The sequence below is a fragment of the Bombina bombina genome, chromosome 3 (genome assembly GCF_027579735.1).
Source record: "Bombina bombina isolate aBomBom1 chromosome 3, aBomBom1.pri, whole genome shotgun sequence".
NCBI lineage: Eukaryota > Metazoa > Chordata > Amphibia > Anura > Bombinatoridae > Bombina > Bombina bombina.
Genome location: NC_069501.1, coordinates 1,144,805,560 through 1,144,830,264, shown reverse-complemented (window position 1 = coordinate 1,144,830,264; position 24,705 = coordinate 1,144,805,560). Strand labels below are relative to the sequence as shown.

General features: G+C 42.0%; 1 protein-coding gene across 1 annotated transcript in view; it reads left to right on the top strand.

Annotated features, from left to right (window-relative positions):
* RNF17 (ring finger protein 17) overlaps nucleotides 1-24,705 on the top strand; it is a 514,511-nt gene that overhangs the window by 72,152 nt on the left and 417,654 nt on the right. The window contains exon 2 of the mRNA XM_053705579.1: nucleotides 243-361. Within this exon, the coding sequence (XP_053561554.1) occupies nucleotides 243-361 (119 nt within the window). The remainder of the gene's footprint in view (nucleotides 1-242; nucleotides 362-24,705) is intronic.

Here is a 24,705-nt window from a genome sequence, read left to right as displayed (position 1 = left end):
CCTCTCTCATGATTTAAATGGGTATTATAAACACAATACTAGTCAATAAGACCTGAGCTGATTAATAAGAAATGGAATTATATTTAGTTTGTCATAATTCTTCCTTATTTCAGCATGGGAAATCATCATGCTCTTCCAGACAAACTCAGCTTTTCTTGGAATCCTATTACACTGTTATTTATTTACCAACCGAGCTTGATAAACAGTTTTATAAAATAAGAATATCTTTAATTTTTTTTCAGGTACTTCACTATGATTTTGGAATACAAGAAGTTACAGATGTAAGCAATATAAGAATGCTTAATGATAATATGAAAACCTATGGTAGTCTGTGTCTTGAATGTGCATTAAAAGATATACGGTATGTTTTTTTAGATCATCACTTTTTTATTTTAATATTTTTGTAGAGATTTCAACAATACATAAACAATACAAGTGTAGAAAATTCTAACTATCAACACAATTTGTAACAAATGAACTAACGTCTGTCGTTTTTTTTCTAGCATCCCACTCCTGCCAACTTTACCCCCAAAATACTCCCTAGTGCTGTTATTAAAATTTTTTTTTTATGAAATACACTACACTGTATTTTGGGAGCGTTTGGGGCACATTTAAGATTACATGATTAACAAACATTAAGATCTGATCACTGGTTAATTTGATAAGCGCTAATTACTACCAGCCACTGGTTGTTTATTGTGCGCCCGCAAACGAACAAATTGGCCCTTTGGCGGGCGCACAATAAATTAGCGCTTGACTTGTAATCTAGCCCATAATGTCTGAAAGTCCCAGTGTATCCCTCCAGTACTAATTATCTGGACCCACATTTTGTTTTTCTTCAATATACAGAGTGATGCTACTTTCAGCTACCATTCCTGTTGACCCTTTTTGAATCTGTGGTAAATGTTTTGGTTGTATATTTTTGGTTTGTGACACTTATCCTGCAAAATATTGATTAGAAACCTGGATATATTAGTACAAACTGCTGATAGAAAACCATACATCAGAATTTTAAGATATTCCGAACTTACCTACAAACTTGATTGGCATATGCAGTTATGCATTGTCCTTCTGATGTTAAAAAAAAGCTAGCCTGTTAACCCTTTCAGTACCAGAGAGTTTTTAGCATTTTATATATCACTCAGTTTAAACTGAAATAGAGCTTTTGTTTTTTAATTTACCAATGAAAAAATATATACAGGTAGCCCTCAGTTTACGCCGGGTTAGGTTCCAGGAGGAATGGTTGTAAATTGAAACCATTGTAAATTGAAACCCCATTTATAATGTAAGTCAATTGGAAGTGAGGGAGTTAGGTTCCAGGCCTCTCTCAAAATTGTCATAAGTAGCACCTAATACAATATTTTTAAAGCTTTGAAATGAAGACTTTAAATGCTAAACAGCATTATAAACCTAATAATATAGATTGTATCATCATCAAACTAAGTTTAATGAACAAAAACATTTGCTAAACATCACCTAATAAAATAATCACACAACAGATTGCATCATCATCAAACTAAGTTTAATGAACAAAAATATTTTTTTACTTGCATTTTTCTGCAATCAGTTCACTGCATTTTTAGCATGTTAGATAATATTGGGTCTGCACCTATTCTATGCATTTTAATCTGCAGTGATTAATAAGCAGTTAGGTACCCTCACCTGAAGCTACTGGACAGGAAGATAATAGTGAAGTGCCTGATAAATTGTGCTCAATAGATCTGGTCTGATCTGTGTACACAGATCAATTTAAGGCTGTTAAGTTGCATACCTTTGCTGCAAAACAAGCGGACAGCTCCACCTACTGGCTATTTTAATTAGTGCATTGCTTTCCAAATGACTGAAAAAAAAGGTTGTTATTCTGAAACGGCACAAATTGAACCGGCGTAAATCGAGGGCCACCTGTATATTTTTTTAATTAGACAACCTAAGGTATTGCTCTAGGCTCATTTTGTTATATTTGATTCCACTCTTTGGAAGCCAAGTATGATCATATTAAAAAAAAAAAAAAATCATAAGACAAAAGCTTCTCTTGGGTCCCCTTTGTTCAGAAACAGCAGATATGCATGGTTTTACCATTGATTTTTGGCAAATAGAAGGCCGCTAATTGCAGCTGTGCACCACACTTCTGAAATTCACACACACACACACCAGCTCTCCTTCTCTTCCACTGCCCACTACCACATTTGTTACTGTCTGCCCCCCTCCAAGATCCCCTTTTTCTGTAGCGTAGGGTCCCTCTCCCGCTGAGTTTGTTCCTTAGTGTTGGCCCCATCCCTCCCTCGCTAATATTTTTTTCTGCAGTCTAGGCAACCATGCCCCTCCCTCCCCTCCTCCGCTGGTCTGATCCACCCACCTCCCTCCTCTACCACAACTCCCACTTAGAACCAACAATAATTGTTACAGAGATTGACACAGACAGATAACGATTGGCGATGTGCCTTCATATAGTAACGGAGCACAATCATTGTCTAAGCTGATAATGGGGACCACAGCATGCACCACAGTGTGGGATGTAGGTACTCTGGGCAAAATACTCTGTGATGTAGTACCTACATCTAAATGGTGCAAGGGGTTAATGCATATACAATGTCATCTCATTTAATAACACCTGGACTAGGACTAAACTTTTCAAGTTAAACTTAAAATTATGATTTCTAATGACACGGTGAGTCCACGGATCATCTAATTACTATTGGGAATATCACTTGTGGCCAGCAGGAGGAGGCAAAGAGCACCACAGCAAAGCTGTTAAATATCACCTCCCTTCCCTCCAACCCCAGTCATTCTCTTTGCCTTTGTTAAGACCAAGGAGGTGGTAAAGTTTAGGTGTTTGGAAGAAGATTCTTCAATCCAGATTTTTTTTTTTTTTTTTCAAAAATAATTTTTATTTTAAGGTAAACTTGTGAATAACAACAACATGTTATACAGTTTCTTGCATATACATAGGTATTTCTGAAATCACAGTGAGAATGTCATCATAAGCGAACACAGGTCATATCATACACCCACAAGGGTTTTTCAGTTTACATAAACATAGAAAAAAGGACATTACATTTTGACCGACCTTAATTATGATGATTGGCAGGATATAATAATCATAGGTATTAACTCAGCATTATGGTAATTACAGCAAGTCAGTCTAGGGAAAATCATTATCCTGCTTCTCTCAGTGATCCGACAGATCAATTTCAGCGTGCACCTCCAGGCGGGGCAAATCGCCCCACAAGAAGTAGGGACAGCAGAAAATAGGGGCTGGGGTAGGGGAAGTAGGTTGCACAGTGCAGGGAGAGTGGGTGGGGGTTAGGGGAATGGAAGAAGGAGGTGGGAAAGCATAGGTCAGTGATTGCAGATGGAAGAGAGTAGGCGGGGGGGTCTGTGACAAGAGTCAAGGTCCACCCACCTATCTATAGTTTTCTTGGTAATTAATCCAAGGTTCCCAGATCTGCCAGTAGAGATCTTCTTTATCTATATTGGAGTAGAAACTCTGTTCCATCTTGGCATATGTCTGTATTATGGAGATAATAGCTGCAATGTCCGGAGGTTGTGTCTGTTTCCAAGCTCTCGCTATCGCCAACTTAGTGGCAGCAAGAACAAAAATTAATAATTTAGACAGGGGAGCCTGAATGTGTCTTGGGAATATATGCAGCAAAGCCATATCAGGAGTAAGTGATCTATTTAGCCCAAGGGTAGAACAGAGGGAGGACACTTGCGTCCACAGGTGTTTTAATTTAGGACATTCCCACCATATATGAATATCGGACCCTCTTGATTTGCAGTCTCTCCAACAGAGAGGGGATGTTGTAGGAAACATCTGTGAAAGTCTAGAGGGGGTATAGTACCATTTCAGAAACAATTTCATATATGATTCTAGAGTGTTCGCACAATGTACTGTCTTCTTGGTTAGTGTCATAGCCATGTGTAGATCTTTGTCAGTGATTGGTCTGGACAAATCTCCCTCCCATGCTCTAAGTTGCCAAGGTCTGTCCTTGTTTGTGGACGAATGTAGTAAGCTATAGTGGAATGAGATAAGTTTAGGGGTCCTGACAGGGAGTTGCCACAGTTTTTCCCAAACAGTCAAAGGTCTATTAGGGCCTTTAGGGAATCCCCAAGAGACCAGGAAGGCGTATAGTCTAGAGTACTCAAATTTAAGCCATATAGGGGGGTTTGGAATGACAGATCCTATGTTGTTCGGGCTAACCAAAGTGTCCGAGGGATATAGCTGGGAGATCATTTTCAGATCCCAAACACCCCAGCGCTGCACGTGCGTGTCCGGCAGGGCTGCAAGCAAGGCGGGCAAAGACTGGATAGGAGATGGGTGTGGGGCAACCTCTGGTAGGTTCCTGAGGTTGTGCCAAATTTTCAAGTTGTCTCTGATAATGACATTCTTTACTCCCAGCGTATCCAGTCGGTAGGCAGGAATCCATGGTAAATCAGCCAAACTCAGACCAATAGGGAGATCATAAGCCTCTATGGTCTTCCATCCTTGCGGTTCACCCTTATCTGCCCATGCTAAGATATGAGAGAGCCTAGCGGCCTCATAGTATCCGCGAATACTAGGCATAGCTACGCCTCCTTGTTCATACTTTTTCTGAAGTATCTTTGCTGCTATACGAGGCTTAGATTTATCCCAGATATATTTTTGACCAAGAGATTGGAGCTTATCTATAAGGGCACTAGGAACATTGAGAGGAATGCAGCGAAAATAATAGAGGATTTTGGGTAGGACCGTCATCTTAAAAGATGCTATGCGGCCCAGCCAAGAGATCTCTTTAAAGTTCCATGAGGTGGTGAGCTCGGTAACTTCTTTAATAATGTCTGAGTAGTTTATAGAAAGCACTGCTCTCCAGTCTGCACCAAGTTGAATCCCCAAGTGTCTGATGGTGGAATGTGACCATTGAAAGGAGTATGAGGTTCGCAGGACATCTAGTTCAAAGGCAGGAAGACCAACAGGCAAAGCCTCGGTCTTTGAGACGTTAACCTTATAATAACTATGGGCACCGAATTTGGAAACAAGGTCAAGAATCGCAGGTAGGGAGCCTAGTGGGTTTGTGAGGAATAGTGTCACGTCATCCGCGAACAATGCTATTTTTGCAGTTCGGCCGGAGAACTGTACTCCCCTTATCGTACGTGAGTTTCTAATGGCTTGGGCCAAAGGTTCAATGGCTAATGTGAAAATTAAGGGCGATAGGGGACACCCCTGCCTAGTACCGTTAGTTATACGAATTTCCGGAGAGGCAAAACCTAAGCCCTTAACAACCGCAGATGGACAGGAATATAAGGCGCGGATAGCTGTTATTACTTCGTCTGGCATGCCAAATTGGGCTAATGTGCACCATAAGTAATCCCATCTGACCCTGTCAAACGCTTTTTCTGCGTCTAAAGACAGGGCCAGCATGGGAAGTTTTAGACGAGACGCCTCTGTGAGGATATTAAGCATTTTTCGAGAATTATCCGGTCCTTCTCTACCAAAGGTGAATCCAACCTGATCTGAGTGTATTACCTTCGGGAGTAGGGTATTAAGGCGGTTGGCCCAAAGTTTGGCATAGAGTTTTACATCACCATTAATCAATGAGATTGGTCTGTAACTAGTACATTGTGTTGGGTCTTTATTTGGCTTGGGGATAGGTAGAATTATTGCCTGCAGGTATTCTTTAGTAAACAGACCTGACTCTCGAGCCTCCAAAAAAACCTTGAGGAGGATCTTATTCAGATCAGATTTAAAGAGCTTATAGAAGGATGCCGGGTACCCATCAGGGCCCGGGGCTTTATTATTTTGGGTATGCTTGATGGCTAAGTTAATTTCAGTTAGAGAGAATGGGGCCTTAAGTGTTTCTTTATCTTCCTCTGATAGAGTGGGCAGATTAAGACCTTGTAGGAAATCTTTCACTTCTGGAATAGGGGATTCATCACCAGCCATTGAAGGGTGGAGATGGTACAAATCAGAATAGTAGGCCGCAAAGGTTTGTCCAATTTCTTTAGGCGAGGAGACCGATTTGGTCCCCTGTTTGAGTGACAGTATTCTAGCTGCCGCGGTTCTACCTCTCAGTTTGTGTGCTAAGAGCGTTGAGGCTTTATTGCCCTGACAATATAGCAACTTTTTGAATCGAGTATGGGCCTCTTTTACCCTCTCCAGCTCCCTATCTGCTATTTGCGTTCTAAGTGTTTTGATTTTATCAGCTAGAGGACCCGACGAGGAGGTCTTATTTTCTAGTTCAGTCCGTCGTAACTCTGTCATAAGAAGGCCCAAAGGGGCTTTCAACTGATGCCTAAGTTTTGCCTGTCTCCGAATGCAGATCCCTCTCACATATGCCTTCAGGGCGGCCCAAACTGTTTGAGATGGCATACCTGGAGTTTCGTTTAGCTGTAAGAATTCTCTAATAGAGTTTTGGAGAGAAGTCCTAAAAGGCTTATCCTGTAGGGCCTGTTTAGGGAGTTTCCAACTAGGCCTAGACATAGTTGTTTGGTCAGTGGAGAGGGTAAACGTGAGAATATCATGGTCCAACCAAGCACAGACCTTTATATGCGACATTAAAACTCTGTCAAGTGTCCATGAATCCGTGAAAAAATGGTCTAGTCTCGAGTAAGAGTGATGGGGTCTAGAGAAGTATGTGTAATCTTTGTCACTATGGTGGTATGCCCTCCAAATGTAATATAGATTGTGCTGGATTATGTGCTGACGGAATCTGTTGGCAGTAGTTATAGTATATGTGTCAATTTCTTTCCCCCTCTGAACTTTCTTGTCGACTAGGGGGTCCCACACCATATTGAAATCACCCCCTAGAATCAGAGTTCCAGTCTTATATTTTTCTATTTTAGACAGTACCCTTTTCAAGAATTTGGGTTGTGATTGGTTAGGGGCATATATATTTACCAATGTGAATAGAATACCGTTAAGCTTACAGGTGAGTAAAAGATATCTACCCTCAGAGTCTTTCTCCTCATAGATATGTTCATATTGCATGGTTTTATGTATGGCAATAGCTACCCCTCTAGATTTTTCAGAGTGGGAGGCTAGAATCACAGTAGGATAGTCTGGGGTTCTGTACGGGGCCTGGGAGGACGCCAGCCAGTGTGTCTCTTGTAGAAAGATAATATGTATTTTGAGAGCCTTCATGGTGTTTGTAAGCATACTTCGTTTATCTTGTGAATTGAGACCCTTGGCATTTAGTGTTGCAAAAGAGATATTATTGGGGATCGACATTTTTGCAGGCTTAGGAAACTGGGAAGGTGGGAGGGAAAAAGATAGTGGAGAGAGAAATAGAGTTAAAGCACAAAACTTACCCCGCCCGAAGGTGCACACCTAGATATGACTCCCGGCAATCTTAAATTAAGAAGTTCTGGTCTATGTTCAGAAAGGTCTCAAGAGACCAAGTTCGAAAGAAACTATAATTGTTACCTGAAAGAGGAAGTACAATTAGCCAGGGATTCTTTATATAATATAGAAAGTACAATCTATATCGTTAACATCAAACCAAGTCTACTCAGGCGTATTTGCTCAGGGTATAAGTGTATTCACAAGTATGATGACCCGTCGGATCATCAAATGGAGAAGCTTATCTAAGGATTAGACTAACTTCTCCTGTCCCCTTAGGAGGGGATATCACAATTATAATTTGCGTATATGAGGGGGGGGGCGGTACAAGTATATCAACCTGTATAAGTAGATTGACTAACCATGGGGGAGTGTGAACTTCAGGATAACAATCGTAACTTAAATTAACTAACATAGTAACAGGGGTCTACATTTAGTGCAATTAGTCTGTTGTATGTCATATCAATATATGCAATTTCAGTTAGATCTAGCTTTAGTTTAAAACAATTCTTACTATATGCCTGGTGAACAATTTGCAGCATAGAATTCTAGGTGGATCTAGATGTAGTTTTAAGTGATTCTTACTTTATATCTGTTAAACAGTTTGCAGTAAAACCTATTTGAAGAAGGGGAGATAATCACGATCCCTATCAACTGAAAAAAGAAAAAAAAAAAAAGGGTGTTTAGTATATAGAGGCAAAACGCCTTAGGGCAGAGTTTCTGTTATCTACAAGGAATCTCAAATCTCCCCCTCTTCAACATGGAACAGATATCTAAACAGAAACATAATTACATCCAACAAGATTTGCAATAACATATGTATCATTTGAGGGAGTGAAAACATAGCATCTTCCGTCCCTCAGAGGAATAGCAACTAAGTTCTAGTTGGATCTAGATTTGGCTTTAATCAACTCTTATGATACGTCTATTAAACCGCTTACAGCATAAACAAATTGGAGAAGGGGAGATATTCGCGACCCTCAACATCTGAAAAAGAGATGTTTAGTGGGCAGGGGCAAGCCGCCACAGGGCAGAATTGCTGTTTCCAACGGGAAATCCCGAATCTCCTCTTCTACAACGTGAAAACAATTCCTACTATATGCCTGGCAAACAGTTTGCAGCTTAGAATTCTAGGTGGATCTAGATGCAGTTTTAAGTGATACTTCCTTTATACCTGTGGAACAGTTTGCAGCATAACCTATTTGAAGAAGGGGAGATAATCACGATCCTCATCATCTGAAAAAGAGATGTTTAGTATATAGAGGCAAAACGCCTCAGGGCGGATTTTCTGTTATCTACAGGGAATCCCGAATCTCCTCCTCTTCAACATGAGGCAGATATCTAAACAGAGACAAAAATACATCCAACAAGATTTGCAATAACATATGTATCATTTAAGGGAATGCAAACATGGCATTTTCAATCCCTCAGAGGAACAGCAACTACGTTTCAGTTGGATCTAGATTTGGCTTTAATCAGCTCTTATGATATGTCTATTAAACCGCTTACAGCAAAAACAAATTGGAGAAGGGGAGATATTCGCGACCCTCATCATCTGAAAAAGAGATGTTTAGTGGACAGAGGCAAAACGCCTCAGGGCAGATTTTCTGTTTCCAACAGGAAATCCCGAATCTCCTCTTCTACAACCTGAAACAGGTATCTAAACAGAAACATAAGTACATACAACAGAACTTATAATGGCATATAAATCATTTGAAAAAAGTGCTATCATATCATTTTTTGTCTCTCAGGAGAGCAGCAGCCGAGGAAATTTGTCCTCCTATAGATGGTTTTTGTGGCCCAGGTGTGAAATCTAGGGCTCCAGCACGTAATTTAGGTTGGGAGGCCAGAGGGGATGTATCCAGGCCAGAAGTATTAGGCACTGAGTCCCTTCTTGTTCTGGGTTCAGACGCTATCAGACCCCATTCTTTTAACAAGTCAAAGCCCTCCTGAATGGTAAGAATGGTATGGGTTTCCCCTTTATTTGAAACTACCAATTTCGTCGGGTATCCCCATCTATACCTAATATTTTCTGCTCTTAGGATTTGGGTAATGTTCCTAAAGGTTCTTCTTCTTTGTAGGGTGAAGCTTGAGATGTCTGGAAATACCGAGAGCTGCTGGAATTTAGCTGGTAGTTGAGGTTTATTGGCCAATTCTTTCAGTATCTTCTCCTTATGAGTGAAAAAATGTATCCTAGCAAGGACATCTCTCGGCTTATCTTGAGATACCGACCGTGGTCTTGCCACCCTGTGGACCCTGTCTAGTAGGAAACTCGTCGGGTCAGTATCAGGCAGTATAGCCTTACAAAACTCTAAAACATAGGGTTCCAGATCTTGTGAGCCAATATCTTCAGATATTCCTCGGAACCTCAAATTATTCCGTCTGGACCTGTCCTCCATATCAGCCAATTTTATCTCCAAATCTGATAACTGGGTTGCCAAGCTCTGGGAATATGCCAGGAGATGGGCCTGATCTACCGTAAGATCTTCTTGCTTGCGTTCCAGGGTGTCCGTCCTTTCTCCCAGTTACGCAATCTCTCTGCGCAGCTCAGCTGTAGAACCCTTTATTTCTTTAGTTAACGTGTCTTGAAGAAGGTTCATGCGCTTGGTGAGAGCATCAACGATAGATATAGACATTGCGTCTGATGTGGGAGCTTGAGAATTAATACTGTTGTCAGATTCGCTGTCATCCATCACAGAAGCAGAGTCTCGGTATGCTTGAGCTTTATGAGACAAATGGCCTTTAAAGTGGTCAACTACTGTCTTCTTGGGTGGTTGAGATAGCCTTGGTTTTCTTCTAGAGTTTTGGGACATGCTCTGTTTCCTGTCCTCAGCCGCAGGAGAGTAGATAACTGGAATCCAGTCAGATATTGCACTAGAATGTAGAGTAGCAACTATAAAGAGTAGATTGTAGAAAATTGTGACATAGTCCCCCTGACGTCAATCTTAAGTTAGGCAGCCATATTCAGCATATTATCATCAAACAGGGAGAGCTGTAGCAATATATTGTATATTAATAGAGTGTCCTGCTTTACGTCATATGAAGACTGATTCTTTAATATCCTACAGAGCATAGATAGTGCAGTATTAATTAGGGTGCAGATGCTTGTTAAGTCCCTTTGTCACTGCGCTTGTACTGTGTGCGCCAGGAGGGTGTAGAGGGAGTCTATTGTGGTCCACTCCGGCCTTGCAGTCTGCAATTGCCTTAAATTGAAAGTGTGCTTCAGAATTACACTCTGTCTAATAATTCTGTGGATAGAGCGTACAGAGGTATTCACAAAAAGCTTGTGTATAAATATGCCAGAGCTAGGCCCTTTCTATTGTTGAGATAAAAAGGTTTCAAATGCGACCTTTGGGGCAGCTATGAGACTGAGGTATATTGCTGGTGGCCGGACAATAATATATATGCTGGTGGTTGATGGCAGGCCTCAGGTGTAGGTAACAGTCTTATATGCTTTGACAGGGCCTACCGAGGTTAGTAACTAGATGCCAGGCTCAGTTATCCCGGTTATGTAGACAGCAGGGTCTTAACATATAAGTGTCCTTATGTGTGTATAGTATTCTTACCCGGTCTCCTCTGCAATGTCTCTTGGGTCCGGGTAGGCAGGCCGCAAGATGGCGGCGGTTCGCGCCTAATAGGCTGTGGCGCACTTTAGTTTTGAAGACTTTGGTCCTCACCTCAGTTCAATGCGGGCTCTGGGCTGCAGTTCCAGGGAATCGGATGGCCCTGGGAAATGGTAAGTCTAAGTGTGCGTTCTCTAGGGGGAATTAGCCACCTGATACCTCCCGGCAGATTCAGAGTTGGTAATAGCCTGCCGTTCCGGAGCGGAGCCCCGACCCTCCGGACAGCGAAGGCAAGAGCAGGGGTATCGCTACAGGGTCAGATGGTCTAGTAGATCAGAGCCAAGTCTCTGCTTTATCGGTAGTTGCGCGTGTGTGGGGGCCAGTGCAAGGCCTCAGGTTGTCCTCACGGTCCGACACTGCGGTTGTAGGTACGCTTATGGTGGGATGGTTGTTAAACTTCGGGGTAAGAACACAAACTCCGATGGTAGCAGAAAAGGCTTCACAGGCGCCCTGGAGCGGAGCCCCGACCCTCCAGGGCCGTGTAGACTGTGGCTGCTGGGCTGCTGTAGGTGTCCCGTAACCTGGAGGCTGGTTACACTCCGTCAAGTTGAAGATAGCGCCAAAAAGTTTTCGCTCTCACTTTAATTTGGCGAGTGCTAAGGTGTTCCAGGCTGCTTTAGAATATAAATTTTCCCAATTTCAAGAGAGTTTAATCCGCCAAATATAAAGTTTAAAACACAAAGGCTATCAGAGCTCGCCACTTGTGCTGCTGCTCTGTACCGCGGCTAGCTCCGCCCCCCCTTCAACCCAGATTTTATTATTTTTCAGCAGTGCAAGTTTGTTCTGCTTTTTCCTGGGGTTTAGCCGTAGTCCATATCAGTCTCTTCAGTAGAGCAGTGGTGGCTTTTAAGCATTTGGGAACTTGTGGGGTATAATCCTCACTGCGCCTCCCAAATAATTATTGCTGCCCTAACTTGAAAGCCTGAGGGAGATCACTCAGTCTTTTCCTTTTTCCACAGGTCCATGTGAGGGAGGATGCCTCTCAAACCTAGTGAGCTGCCCTGCTGCCAGGCAGATTTCATAGAGGAAAAAATAACAAGAGGGGTGCCTCATGTGTACATCAATATATCCATATATATGAAAACAAAGAAAAGAGCCAAATGGGTACTCACAATTGGCCCAAGTACACTTATGTACTAGTAGGAGCTGGCTAGTATCTTCAGGTATACCAGCTAAACCTCTCCATTGGAGAATTTAAAACAATCGCAAGCAAAATTTAAAATCATGATTTTACATTTTGCTTGCTATTGTTTTAAATTCTCCAATATTTGTTTTAATAAACTAAACTTGTTTTATGCAAGCTTTGGTTTATTACCTTCTATAGCAGTTTTACACACTGCTTCTGACTATTCATCAGCACATACTGTGACAGGGTCCCCCTGCAGTATCTACTCTGCACCTGAAGATACTAGCCAGCTCCTACTAGTACATAAGTGTACTTGGGCCAATTGTGAGTACCCATTTGGCTCTTTTCTTTGTTTTCATATATATGGATATATTTATGTACACATGAGGCACCCCTCTTGTTCTTTATTATTTTCTATACAGTTCTGGTTTTATCTATGAGGAGGAGAGCAGCCACATTAATTCCTTCACTGTGAGATCACCTAGTCCTACTAAAAGGGTTAGCTGGTACACATTATACTCCAGCCTGCACCTACTAGTACATAAGTGTACTATAGTTACATGTGAGTACCCACTTGGCTTACTTGATTTACTCGACTATATAGCATACTGATATGCACATGAGGCGCCCCTCTTGTTCTCTTTATCTTTTAGATTTCATAGAGGTAAGTGCTAAGTTTATTTTTCTAGGGAGCATACAGAAGAAATATTGTCACTTTAACAGTTAATCTGTTGGGACTCATTTATCCTATTGTGGGTTATAGGACAATGGAAGGCAGTTTGTGCAGGCACTGGGGACGTGAGGAAAAGAAACTACAGACTTAATTCATTTTTATTGATCAGCTTATGGTGGTTATACTCCCAGCGACTTTACTTTAATAATTAATGCTGGTTGTAACGCCCACGATGGGCAGGTCTGTTTTTAGAAGCAGCAAATTATTTGCACGCTTTCTTTCATCCCTACTCTTTTCCGGTGTGTCGGATGTGCTCCTCCTAGTTGTGGTTCCGCTTTCTGTGTGAAGCGATCTCAAAAAGTGGATACCGAGTGGAGCATCCCTGATTGAGTCCAGATTTTTCTACTAACAGAAGTTGGGCAGTTATTTATTCCGGTGGTCAGCAGGACAGGTAGGCATGTCAGCAGGGCTGACTGAGGTGTAAAGGCTGTCTGGGGTGTTATAAGACGTATTTTTGTGACACAACATTAAAAAGATTATTGTTTGAAATTTAATGGGACAGTACCGTTTTTTGTGATATAAATTAAAGTCAAATAAAAGCATTTTATTTTTTATTTGGTTAATTCTTGTGTAAAGATGGACCAAGAGGCCCTGCAGAATGTTACATGTACTTTATGTTTTGATGCTAATGTGGAACCACCAATCCCTTTCTGTTCCTCATGTATTGAGAGAACATTGAATTACAGGGATAAGCTGTTTGAATCTGAGCCAGCATTGTCTAAGAAGGATGCTGTTCAGGGGTCTCCTGCAAATGTTCAAGATATGCAGCAGCTTTTTCCTCAAATGTCCCAAATTTTATCGTCCACACATGCAGTGCCCTGCGCTTCCTCACAAACTCCGGTTGGAGTTTCATTGCAAGACATCGCTACCCTTATGTCTTCTGTGGTAACTGATGCGTTTTCTGCTTTTCCCATGCTGCAGGGAAAGCGCAAGAGGAAATCTAAGGATTTAGGGAGTAAGGTGTCTGACACAGTTGTGGCTGTCCCAAATGTTCCTTTGCAGAAATCTGAAGAGGTGGCATCTGAGGGGGAAATCTCAGACTCAGACAGTGTAACTCCTTCTTCTGATGCTGAAGTGCGATAATTTAGATTTAAGATGGAGCACCTCCGTTCGTTACTTAAGGAGGTTTTGGCTACCTTGGACGACTCCAACACTACTGTTGTAGTCAATCCTAAGAAGTCTAGTAAACTTAACAAGTATTTTGATGTACCTTCCATGGTGGAGGTTTTTCCTGTAGCCGATTGGGCCACAGAGATTATTGCTAGGAAATGGGCGAGACCGGGGGCCCTGGTCTCTCCCATCCCCAATTTTTATGAAGATGTTTCCTATTGCTGACTCTATCAAGGAGTCTTGGCAGACGGTCCCCAAGGTGGAAGGGGCAATTTCCACCTTAGCTAAGAGAACCACTATTTCCATAGAGGATAGTTGTTACTTTAAGGATTCTATGGATAAGAAGTTGGAGGGATTGCGCAAAAAGATGTATGTTCACCAGGGTTTACAATGGCAACCTGTGGTGTGTATTGCTACTGTCACCAGTGCGGCAGCATACTGGTTTGATGCGTTGTCTGATTCTATTCAGACACTCCCCTTGATGAGATCCAGGATAGGATCAAGGCCCTTAACCCCTTAATGACCGCAGCACTTTTCCATTTTCTGTCCGTTTGGGACCAAGGCTATTTTTACATTTCTGCGGTGTTTGTGTTTAGCTGTAATTCTCCTCTTACTCATTTACTGTACCCACACATATTATATACCGTTTTTCTCGCCATTAAGTGGACTTTCTAAAGATACCATTATTTTCATCATATCTTATAATTAACTATAAAAAAAATTATATAATATGAGAAAAAAATGGAAAAAAACACACTTTTTCTAACTTTGACCCCCAAAATCTGTTACACATCTACAACCACCAAAAAACACCCATGCTAAATAGTTTCTAAATTTTGTCCTGAGTTAAGAAATACCCAATGTTTACATGTTCTTTGCTTTTTTTGCAAGTTATAGGGCCATAAATACAAGTAGCAGTTTGCTATTTCCAAACCCCTTTTTTTCAAAATTAGCGATAGTTACATTGGAACACTGATATCTTTCAGGAATCCCTGAATATCCCTTGACATGTATATATATTTTTTTAGAAGACACCCCAAAGTATTGATCTAGGCCCATTTTGGTATATTTCATGCCACCATTTCACCGCCAAATGCAATCAAATAAAAAAAAATGTTCACTTTTTCACAATTTTGTTCACAAACTTTAGGTTTCTCACTGAAATTATTTACAAACAACTTGTGCAATTATGGCATAAATGGTTGTAAATTCTTCTCTGGGATCCCCTTTGTTCAGAAATAGCAGACATGTATGGCTTTTGTTGTTGCGTTTTGGTAATTAGAAGGGCGCTAAATGCCACTGCGCACCACACGTGTATTATGCCCAGCAGTGAAGGGGTTAATTAGGGAGCATGTAGGGAACTTCTAGGGTTAATTTTAGCTTTAATGTAGTGTAGTAGACAACCCAAAGTATTGATCTAGGCCCATTTTGGTATATTTCATGCCACCATTTCACCGCCAGGTGCGATCAAATTAAAAAAAACGTAATATTTTTCACAATTTTAGGTTTCTCACTGAAATCATTTACAAGCAGCTTGTGCAATTATGGCACAAATGGCTGTAAATGCTTCCCTGGGATCCCCTTTGTTCAGAAATAGCAGACATATATGTCTTTGGCATTGCTTTTTGGTAATTAGAAGGCCGCTAAATGCCGCTGCGCATCACACGTGTATTATGTCTAGCAGTGAAGGGGTTAATTAGGTAGCTTGTAGGGAGCTTGCAGGGTTAATTTTAGCTTTAGTGTAGAGATCAGCCTCCCATCTGACACATCACACCCCCTGATCCCTCCCAAACAGCTCCCTTCCCTCCCCCACCCCACAATTGTCCCCGCCATCTTAAGTACTAGCAGAAAGTCTGCCAGTACAAAAATAAAGGGAATCTTTGTTGTTTTTTTTAAAAAAATTGTATAGCATATTTACATATGCTGCTGTGTAGTATCCCCCTTATCCCCCAACCTCCCTGATCCCTCCCAAACACCTCTCTAACCGTCCCCCTCTGACTTTTGGGGGGCCATCTTGGGTACTGGCAGCTATCTGCCAGTACCCAGTTTGCAGAAAAAAAAATTTCTGTTTTTTTTTTTTCACTGGTTTTTTTCTGTAGTGTAGCTTCCCTCCCACATACCAACCCAACACCCCCTGATTTAGCTTTCTTTTTTTTATTTTATTAGCGGTATAAACCTGATTACCATCCTATTACCAATCCTATTTTCTGTAGTGCAGCGTTCCCACCCGCTCCCTCCCCGTGCACGCGCCCGCCCCCTCCCTATTGTGCACGCGCGCGCGCCCGTGCGTGCCCCCGGACATCCCCGCCCACGATCCCGCCCCCCTGCACATCTCCAGGGCCATCGATGGCCGCCACCCGCCTCCCGGTACTGCTCCCACCCACCAACGAAGGAAGCCACCGATCTCCGGTGCAGAGAGGGCCACAGAGTGGCTCTCTCTGCATCGGATGGCCATACATTGTTATTGCAGGATGCCTCCATATTGAGGCATCACTGCAATAACCGGAAAGCAGCTGGAAGCGAGCAGGATTCCTTTCTAGCTGCTTTCCACACCGAGGACGTGCAGGGTACATCCTCAGGCGTTAACTGCCTTTTTTTTGAGGACGTACACTGCACGTCCTCGGTCATTAACCCCTTAACGACCGAGGACGTGCAGGGTACGTCCTCAAAAAAAAGGCAGTTAATGCCTGAGAACGTACCCTGCACGTCCTCGGTGTGGAAAGCAGCTGGAAGCGATCCTGCTCGCTTCCAGATGCTTTCCGGTTATTGCAGTGATGCCTCGATATGGAGGCATCCTGCAATAACCCCCCTTGGCCATCCGATGCAGAGAGAGCCACTCTGTGGCCCTCTCTGCACCGGACATCGGTGGCCGGTATCGTTGGTGGGTGGGAGCAAGTCTGGGAGGCGGGTGGGCGGCCATCGATGTACCCAGTGGAGTGGAGGGGGGCGGGATCGGGGGCGGGAGCGCGCACGGGAGCGCGCGCGTGCACGGGGGGCGGCGGGCGGGCGCGTGCACGGGGCGGGAGCGGGAGGGAACCGCTACACTACAGAAAAATCAAGTTTAAAAAGTACTTGAATTAAAGTGTAAATAACAGCTAATTGATGTGGAAGGGGTGGGGGGTTGATCTTGGGGGGGGGGGGGAAGCTACACTGCAGAAAAGGGTTTTTATTTTAAAAAAAAGGCACATTCACTAAACTGGGTACTGGCAGACAGCTGCCAGTACCCAAGATGGCGCCCATTAAGGCAGAGGGGGAGGGTTAGAGAGCTCTTTGGTGGGGGATCAGTAAGGCTGGGGGCTAAGGGGGGATCCTACACAGCAGCATATGTAAATATGCTAAAAAAAAAAAAAACAAATATAGCTTTTATTTTAGTACTGGCAGAGTTTCTGCCAGTACTTAAGATGGCGGGGACAATTGGGGGGTGGGGGAGGGAAGAGAGCTGTTTGGGAGAGATCAGGGGGTCTCATGTTTCAGGTGGGAGGCTGAGCTCTACACTAAAGCTAAAATTAACCCTGCAAGCTCCCTACAAGCTACATAATTAACCCCTTCACTGCTAGCCATAATACACGTGTGAAATGCAGCGGCATTTGGCGGCCTTCTAATTACCAAAAAGCAACGCCAAAGCCATATATGTCTGCTATTTCTGAACAAAGGGGATCCCAGAGAAGCATTTACAACCATTTGTGCCATAATTGCACAAGCTGTTTGTAAATGATTTCAGTGAGAAACCTAAAATTGTGAAAAATTTAATGTTTTTTTTAATTTGATCGCATTTGGCGGTGAAATGGTGGCATGAAATATACCAAAATGGGCCTAGATCAATACTTGGGGTTGTCTACTACACTACACTAAATCTAAAATTAACCCTAGAAGCTCCCTACATGCTCCATAATTAACCCCTTCACTGCTGGGCATAATATACGTGTAGTGCGCAGTGGCATTTAGCAGCCTTCTAATTACTAAAAAGCAACGCCAAAGCCATATATGTCTGCTATTTCTGAACAAAGGGGATCCCAGAGAAGAATTTATAACCATTTAATCCATAATTGCACAAGCTGTTTGTAAATAATTTCAGTGAGAAACCAAAAGTTTGTGAAAAAATTTGTAAAAAAGTGAACGATTTTTTGTATTTAATCGCATTTGGCGGTGAAATGGTGGCATGAAATATACCAAAATGGGCCTAGATCAATACTTTGGGATGTCTACTAAAAAAAATGATATACATGTCAATGGATATTCAGAGATTCCTGAAAGATATTAGTGTTCTAATGTAACTAGCGCTAATTTTGAAAAATAATGGTTTGGAAATAGCAAAGTGCAACTTGTATTTATGGCCCTATAACTTACAAAAAAAGCAAAGAAGATGTAAACATTGGGTATTTCTAAACTCAGGACAAAATTTAGAAACTATTTAGCACGGGTGTTTTTTGGTGGTTGTAGATGTGTAACAGATTTTGGGGGTCAAAGTTAGAAAAAGTGTGTTTTTTTCAATTTTTTCCTCATATTTTATAATTTTTTTTATAGTAAATTATAAGATATGATGAAAATAATGGTATCTTTAGAAAGTCCATTTAATGGCGAGAAAAACGGTATATAATATGTGTGGGTACAGTAAATGAGTAAGATGAAAATTACAGCTAAACACAAACACCGCAAAAATGTAAAAATAGCCTTGGTCCCAAACGGACAGAAAATGGAAAAGTGCTGTGGTCATTAAGGGGTTAAGGGGTTAAAGGGATACTAAAGACATTTTTTTTTCTTTCATGATTCAGATAGAGCATGATATTTTAAGCAACTTTCTAATTTACTCTTATTATCAATTTTTCTTTGTTCTCATGCTATCTTGATTTGAAAAAGCAGTACTGTAAGCTTTAGAGCCAGCCCATTTTTTGTTCAGAACCTGGGTAGCACTTGCTAATTTGTGGCTAAATGTAGCAAATCAATTAGCAAGCGCAACCCAGGTGCTGAACTAAAAATGGGCCGGCTCCTAACCTTTCATTACTGCTTTTTCAAATCAAGATAACATGAGACCAAAGAAAATTGATAATAGGAGTAAATTAGAAATTTGCTTAAAATTGCATGCTTTATCCGAATCAAGAAAACATTTGGGGTTAGTATCCCTTTAAGTTGGTCAATTCTTTTACTATGGATGCTTCCCTACAGGTTATTAAGCTAGGAGCAAAAATTTCTGGGTTTGCCATACTGGCCCGCAGAGCCTTATGGTTGAAATCCTGGTCTGCAGATGTGTCGTCTAAGTCTAAGCTTTTGGCAATTCCCCACAAGGGTAAGGCCTTGCTTGGTCCGGGCTTGGCGGAAAATATAATTTCCTCCCTCAGGATAAGAGGAATAAACAGAAGGGACGTCAAAGTAATTTTTGTTCCTTTCAAAACTTCAAGGGTGAGACTTCCTCTCCCTCTACAAAGCAGGAACAGTCCAAGCCTTCCTGGAGGTGCAACCAGTCATGGAACAAAAGAGAAAAAAAAATAAGAAGCCTGCTAATGACTCAGTCAGCATGAAGGGTTTGCCCCCGATCCGGGACCAAATCTTGTGGGTCGGACTTTCCTTCTTCACTCACGCTTGGGTTTGGGATGTTCAAGATCCCTGGCAGTGAACATTGTGTCCCAGGGATACAAGCTAGAGTTCAAGACCTTTCATCCAAGGGGCAGGTTTCTGCTCTGAAGATTAGCTGTAGACCAGATAAAAATTGAGGCGTTTTTACACTGTGTTCAAGACCTTTCCGACCTGGGAGTGATAGTTCCTGTTCAAATTCAGAAACAGGGTCTGGGATTTTACTCCAATCTGTTTGTGGTTCCCAAAGAAGAGGGAACTTTCAGACCAATTCTAGATCTCAAAAGTCTAAACAAGTTCCTCAGAGTACTGTCCTTCAAGATGGAAACTATTTGTTCCATTTTTCCCTTAGTTCAAAAGGGTCAATTCATGACAACAGTAGATTTAAAGAATGCGTACCTGCATGTTCCCATCCACAAGGATCATAGCAAGTTTCTGAGGTTTGCATTTCTAGACAAACACTTTCAGTTTGTGACTCTTCCATTCGGCCTTGCCACAGCTTCCAGAATTTTTTCAAAAGTCAAGGGATCCCTGTTGGCGGTGCTCCGGGAGCGGGGCATTGCAGTGGCGCCTTATCTGGATGGCATTTTGGTTTAGGCGCCATCCTTTCATCAAGCAAACTCCCACACGGAGATGTTGTTATCCTTCCTGCGCTCTCACGGGTGGAAGGTGAATTTGGGAAAGAGTTCCTTAAAGGGACAGTCTACACCAGAATTGTTATTGTTTTAAAAGATAGATAATCCCTTGTTTACCCATTCCCTAGTTTTGCATAACCAACACAGTTATATTTATATATTTTTTACCTCTGTGATTATCTTGTATCTAAGCCTCTGCAGACTGCCCCTTTATTTCAGTTCTTTTGACAGACTTGCAGTTTAGCCAATCAGTGATGGCTCCCAGGTAACTTCACGTGCACGAGCACAGTGTTATCTATATGAAAAACATGAACTAACACCCTCTAGTGGTGAAAAACCTGTTAAAATGCATTCTTAAGAGGCGGCCTTCAAGGTCTAAGAAATTAGCATATGAACATCCTAGGTTAAGCTTTCAACTAAGAATACCAAGAGAACAAAGAAAAATTGGTGATAAAAGTAAATTGGAAAATTGTTTAAAATTACATGCCCTATCTGAATCATGAAAGTTTTTTTTGGACTAGACTGTCCCTTTAATTCCAGCTACAAGGGAACCATAATAGATTCCCTATTGATGAAAATATTTCTGACAGAAGTCAGAAAATCAAAGATCTTAGATTCTTGCCTGGTGCTTCAGTCCTCTCCTCGGCCGTCAGTGGCTGATTATAGCTGCCATGGACATCATTCTGTTTACCCGTTTCTACCTCAGACCTCTGCAGTTATGCATACTCAGACAGTGGAACGGGGATTATGCGGATCTGTCTTTGCAATTACATCTGGATCAGGCGACAAGAGATTCTCTTCTTTGGCGGTTGTCTCAGGAACATCTCTCCCAGGGAACCTGCTTCCTCAGACCCACCTGGGTGATTGTGACAACGGACGCCAGCCTGCTGGGATGGGGAGCAGTCTGGGACTCACTAAAGGCTCAGGGGTTATGGACTCTGGAGGGATGTGTTAACGCTCTTCTGGCCTCAGTTAGCTTCAGCCCAGTTTATCAGGTTCCAGTCGGACAACATAACTTCAGTGGCTTACATCAATCATCAGGGAGGAACTCAGAGTTCATTGGCAATGACAGAGGTAGCCAAAATAATTCAGTGGGCGGAGACCCACAACTGCTGTCTATCTGCCATCCACATTCCAGGAGTGGACAATTGGCAAGCGGATTTTCTGAGGAGACCGATCTTTCACCCAGGGGAGTGGGTGCTCCATCCGGAAGTGTTTTCCAGCTTGATTCTCAAATGGGGACAGCTGGAACTGGATCTCATGGCATCAGATTGCCAAGCTCCCGAGGTACGGGTCGAGGATGAGGGATCCTCAGGCTGTACTGATAGATGCTCTGGCAGTCCCTTGCATTTTCAGTCTAGCATACCTATTTCCTCCGTTCGCTCTCCTTCCTCAGTTCATTGCTCGAATCAAACAGGAGAGGGCGTTGGTGATCCTCAATGCACCGGTGTGGCCTCGCAGGATCTGGTATGCAGACCTAGTGGAGATTTCATCTCTTCCACCTTGGAGACTTCCACTGAGGAAAGACCTTCTACTTCAAGGGCCCTTCCTTCATCCAAATCTAGTTTCTCTGAAACTGACTGCTTCGAGATTAAACGCTTAATCTTATCTAAGCGTGGATTTTCAGAGTCGGCCATTGAGACACTGACTCGCGCGTAAGCCTGTGACTAGAAAGATTTACCATAAGATATGGCGTAAATATCTGCATTGGTGTGAATCCAAAGGCTACTCTTGGAGTAGAGTTCAGATTCCTAGAATTTTGTCTTTTCTCCAAGAGGACTTGGAGAAGGGTTTATCGGCAAGCTCCCTAAAAGGTCAAATGTGTTTAAGATGGTTACTCCTCCCTGAAGTCTTAATCTAGTTCTTAAAGTTCTTCAGCAGGTTCCATTTGAGCCTATGCATTCCTTAGATATTGTTATCTTGGAAGGTTTTCTTTCTTGTTGCTATTTCGTCTGCTCGTAGAGTCTCAGGGCTCTCTGCGTTGCAGTTTGAATCTCCTTACCTTATTTTTCATTTGGATAAGGTAGTTTTGCATACTAAGTTAGGGTTTCTCCCTAAAGTGGTTTCAGAACGTTAATCAGGAGATTGTTGTTCCTTCTTTATGTCCTAACCCATCTTTTAATAAAGAATGTCTGCTGCACAGCCTAGACATGGTGCGTGCGTTAAAGTTCTATCTACAGGTGACTAAGGATTTTCGCCAGTCTTCTGCTCTGTTTGTATTTTTCTCTGTGAAACGTAAGGGGCAGAAAGCTAAGGCTACTTCTCTTTCTTTGTGGCTGAGAAGTATCATTCGCTTGGCCTATGAAACTGCTGGACAGAAGCCTCCTGAGAGAGTCACGGCTCATTCTACGAGGGCTGCTTCCTCTTCCTGGGCATTCAAAAATTAAGCTTCTGTGGAACAGATTTGCAAGGCTGCAACTTGGTCCTCTCTATACACTTTTTCAAAATTCTATAAATTTGATACTTTTGCCTCGGCTGAGGCTTCTTTTGGGAGAACGGTTCTTCAAGCAGTGGTGCCTTCTGTTTAAGGAACTGTTTAGGTTCCCTGTCTTGTCCCTCCCTTATTGTCTGTGTCCTCTAGCTTGGGTATTGATTACCAATAGTAATTAGATGATCTGTGGACTCACCGTGTCATTAGAAAGAAAACTAAATTTATGCTTACCTGATAAATGTATTTATTTCTTGAACACGGTGAGTCCACGGCCTGCCCTGTTTCTTCGGACATATTTTTTGTTGTGTTTAAACCTCAGGCATCTCTGCACCTTGTCCTTTCTCTCCTTTACGAATCCTATCTAAAAAGTTCAGAGATATTAAGGTGGTGTTCTACTGAATATGTTAAATATGATAGCCTTTTTCTGTACTCTGATATGATAACATTATCCAGATGTTTTTTTCCTACAGGCTGGCTGCAAATTCCTGTATGATGTTTTGACATTTCAAGTTTGATGATATGGAATGTGCATAAGCCTGTCTCTCCCTCACCGATGAGATAGCAATGTAGAGGAATTGTAATCACTACACAATCATCTCTTATTCTGTCTACCCATACTTACTTTCTTTACAATAGTTTTATTAGTCATAGTTCTTTTCAATTATGCCATATTAAGATACCCCAAAAATGTAACCTATTTTCCCCAATCTAGTCCCTAAATAGTTACAACCAAATTTGAAGCTTTTAATTTTACTACACACTGTGGAAATAGTAGTTACTTTCTCCAACATAGGTGTGTCCGGTCCACGGCGTCATCCTTACTTGTGGGATATTCTCTTCCCCAACAGGAAATGGCAAAGAGCCCAGCAAAGCTGGTCACATGATCCCTCCTAGGCTCCGCCTACCCCAGTCATTCTCTTTGCCGTTGTACAGGCAACATCTCCACGGAGATGGCTTAGAGTTTTTTAGTGTTTAACTGTAGTTTTTCTTATTCAATCAAGAGTTTGTTATTTTAAAATAGTGCTGGTATGTACTATTTACTCAGAAACAGAAAAGAGATGAAGATTTCTGTTTGTATGAGGAAAATGATTTTAGCACCGTAACTAAAATCCATGGCTGTTCCACACAGGACTGTTGAGAGCAATTAACTTCAGTTGGGGGAACAGTGTGCAGTCTCTTACTGCTTGAGGTATGACACATTCTAACAAGACGATGTAATGCTGGAAGCTGTCATTTTCCCTATGGGATCCGGTAAGCCATGTTTATTAAGATAGTAAATAAGGGCTTCACAAGGGCTTATTAAGACTGTAGACTTTTTCTGGGCTAAATCGATTCATTATTAACACATATTTAGCCTTGAGGAATCATTTATTCTGGGTATTTTGATATGATTATATCGGCAGGCACTGTTTTAGACACCTTATTCTTTAGGGGCTTTCCCTAATCATAGTCAGAGCCTCATTTTCGCGCCGGTATGGCGCACTTGTTTTTGAGGACAGCATGGCATGCAGCTGCATGTGTGTGGAGCTCTGATACATAGAAAAGTCTTTCTGAAGGCATCATTTGGTATCGTATTCCCCTTTGGGCTTGGTTGGGTCTCAGCAAAGCAGATTCCAGGGACTGTAAAGGGGTTAAATATAAAAACGGCTCCGGTTCCGTTATTTTAAGGGTTAAAGCTTCCAAATTTGGTGTGCAATACTTTTAAGGCTTTAAGACACTGTGGTGAAATTTTGGTGAATTTTGAACAATTCCTTCATACTTTTTCGCAATTGCAGTAATAAAGTGTGTTTAGTTTAAAATTTAAAGTGACAGTAACGGTTTTATTTTAAAACGTTTTTTGTGCTTTGTTATCAAGTTTATGCCTGTTTAACATGTCTGAACTACCAGATAGATTGTGTTCTGACTGTGGGGAAACCAAGGTTCCTTCTCATTTAACTATATGTATTTTATGTCATAAAAAATTTTAGTAAAAATGATGCCCAAGATGATTCCTCAAGTGAGGGGAGTAAGCATGGTACTGCATCATCCCCTCCTTCGTCTACACCAGTCTTGCCCATACAGGAGGCCCCTAGTACATCTAGTGCGCCAATACTCCTTACTATGCAACATTTAACGGCTGTAATGGATAATTCTATCAAAAACATTTTAGCCAATATGCCCACTT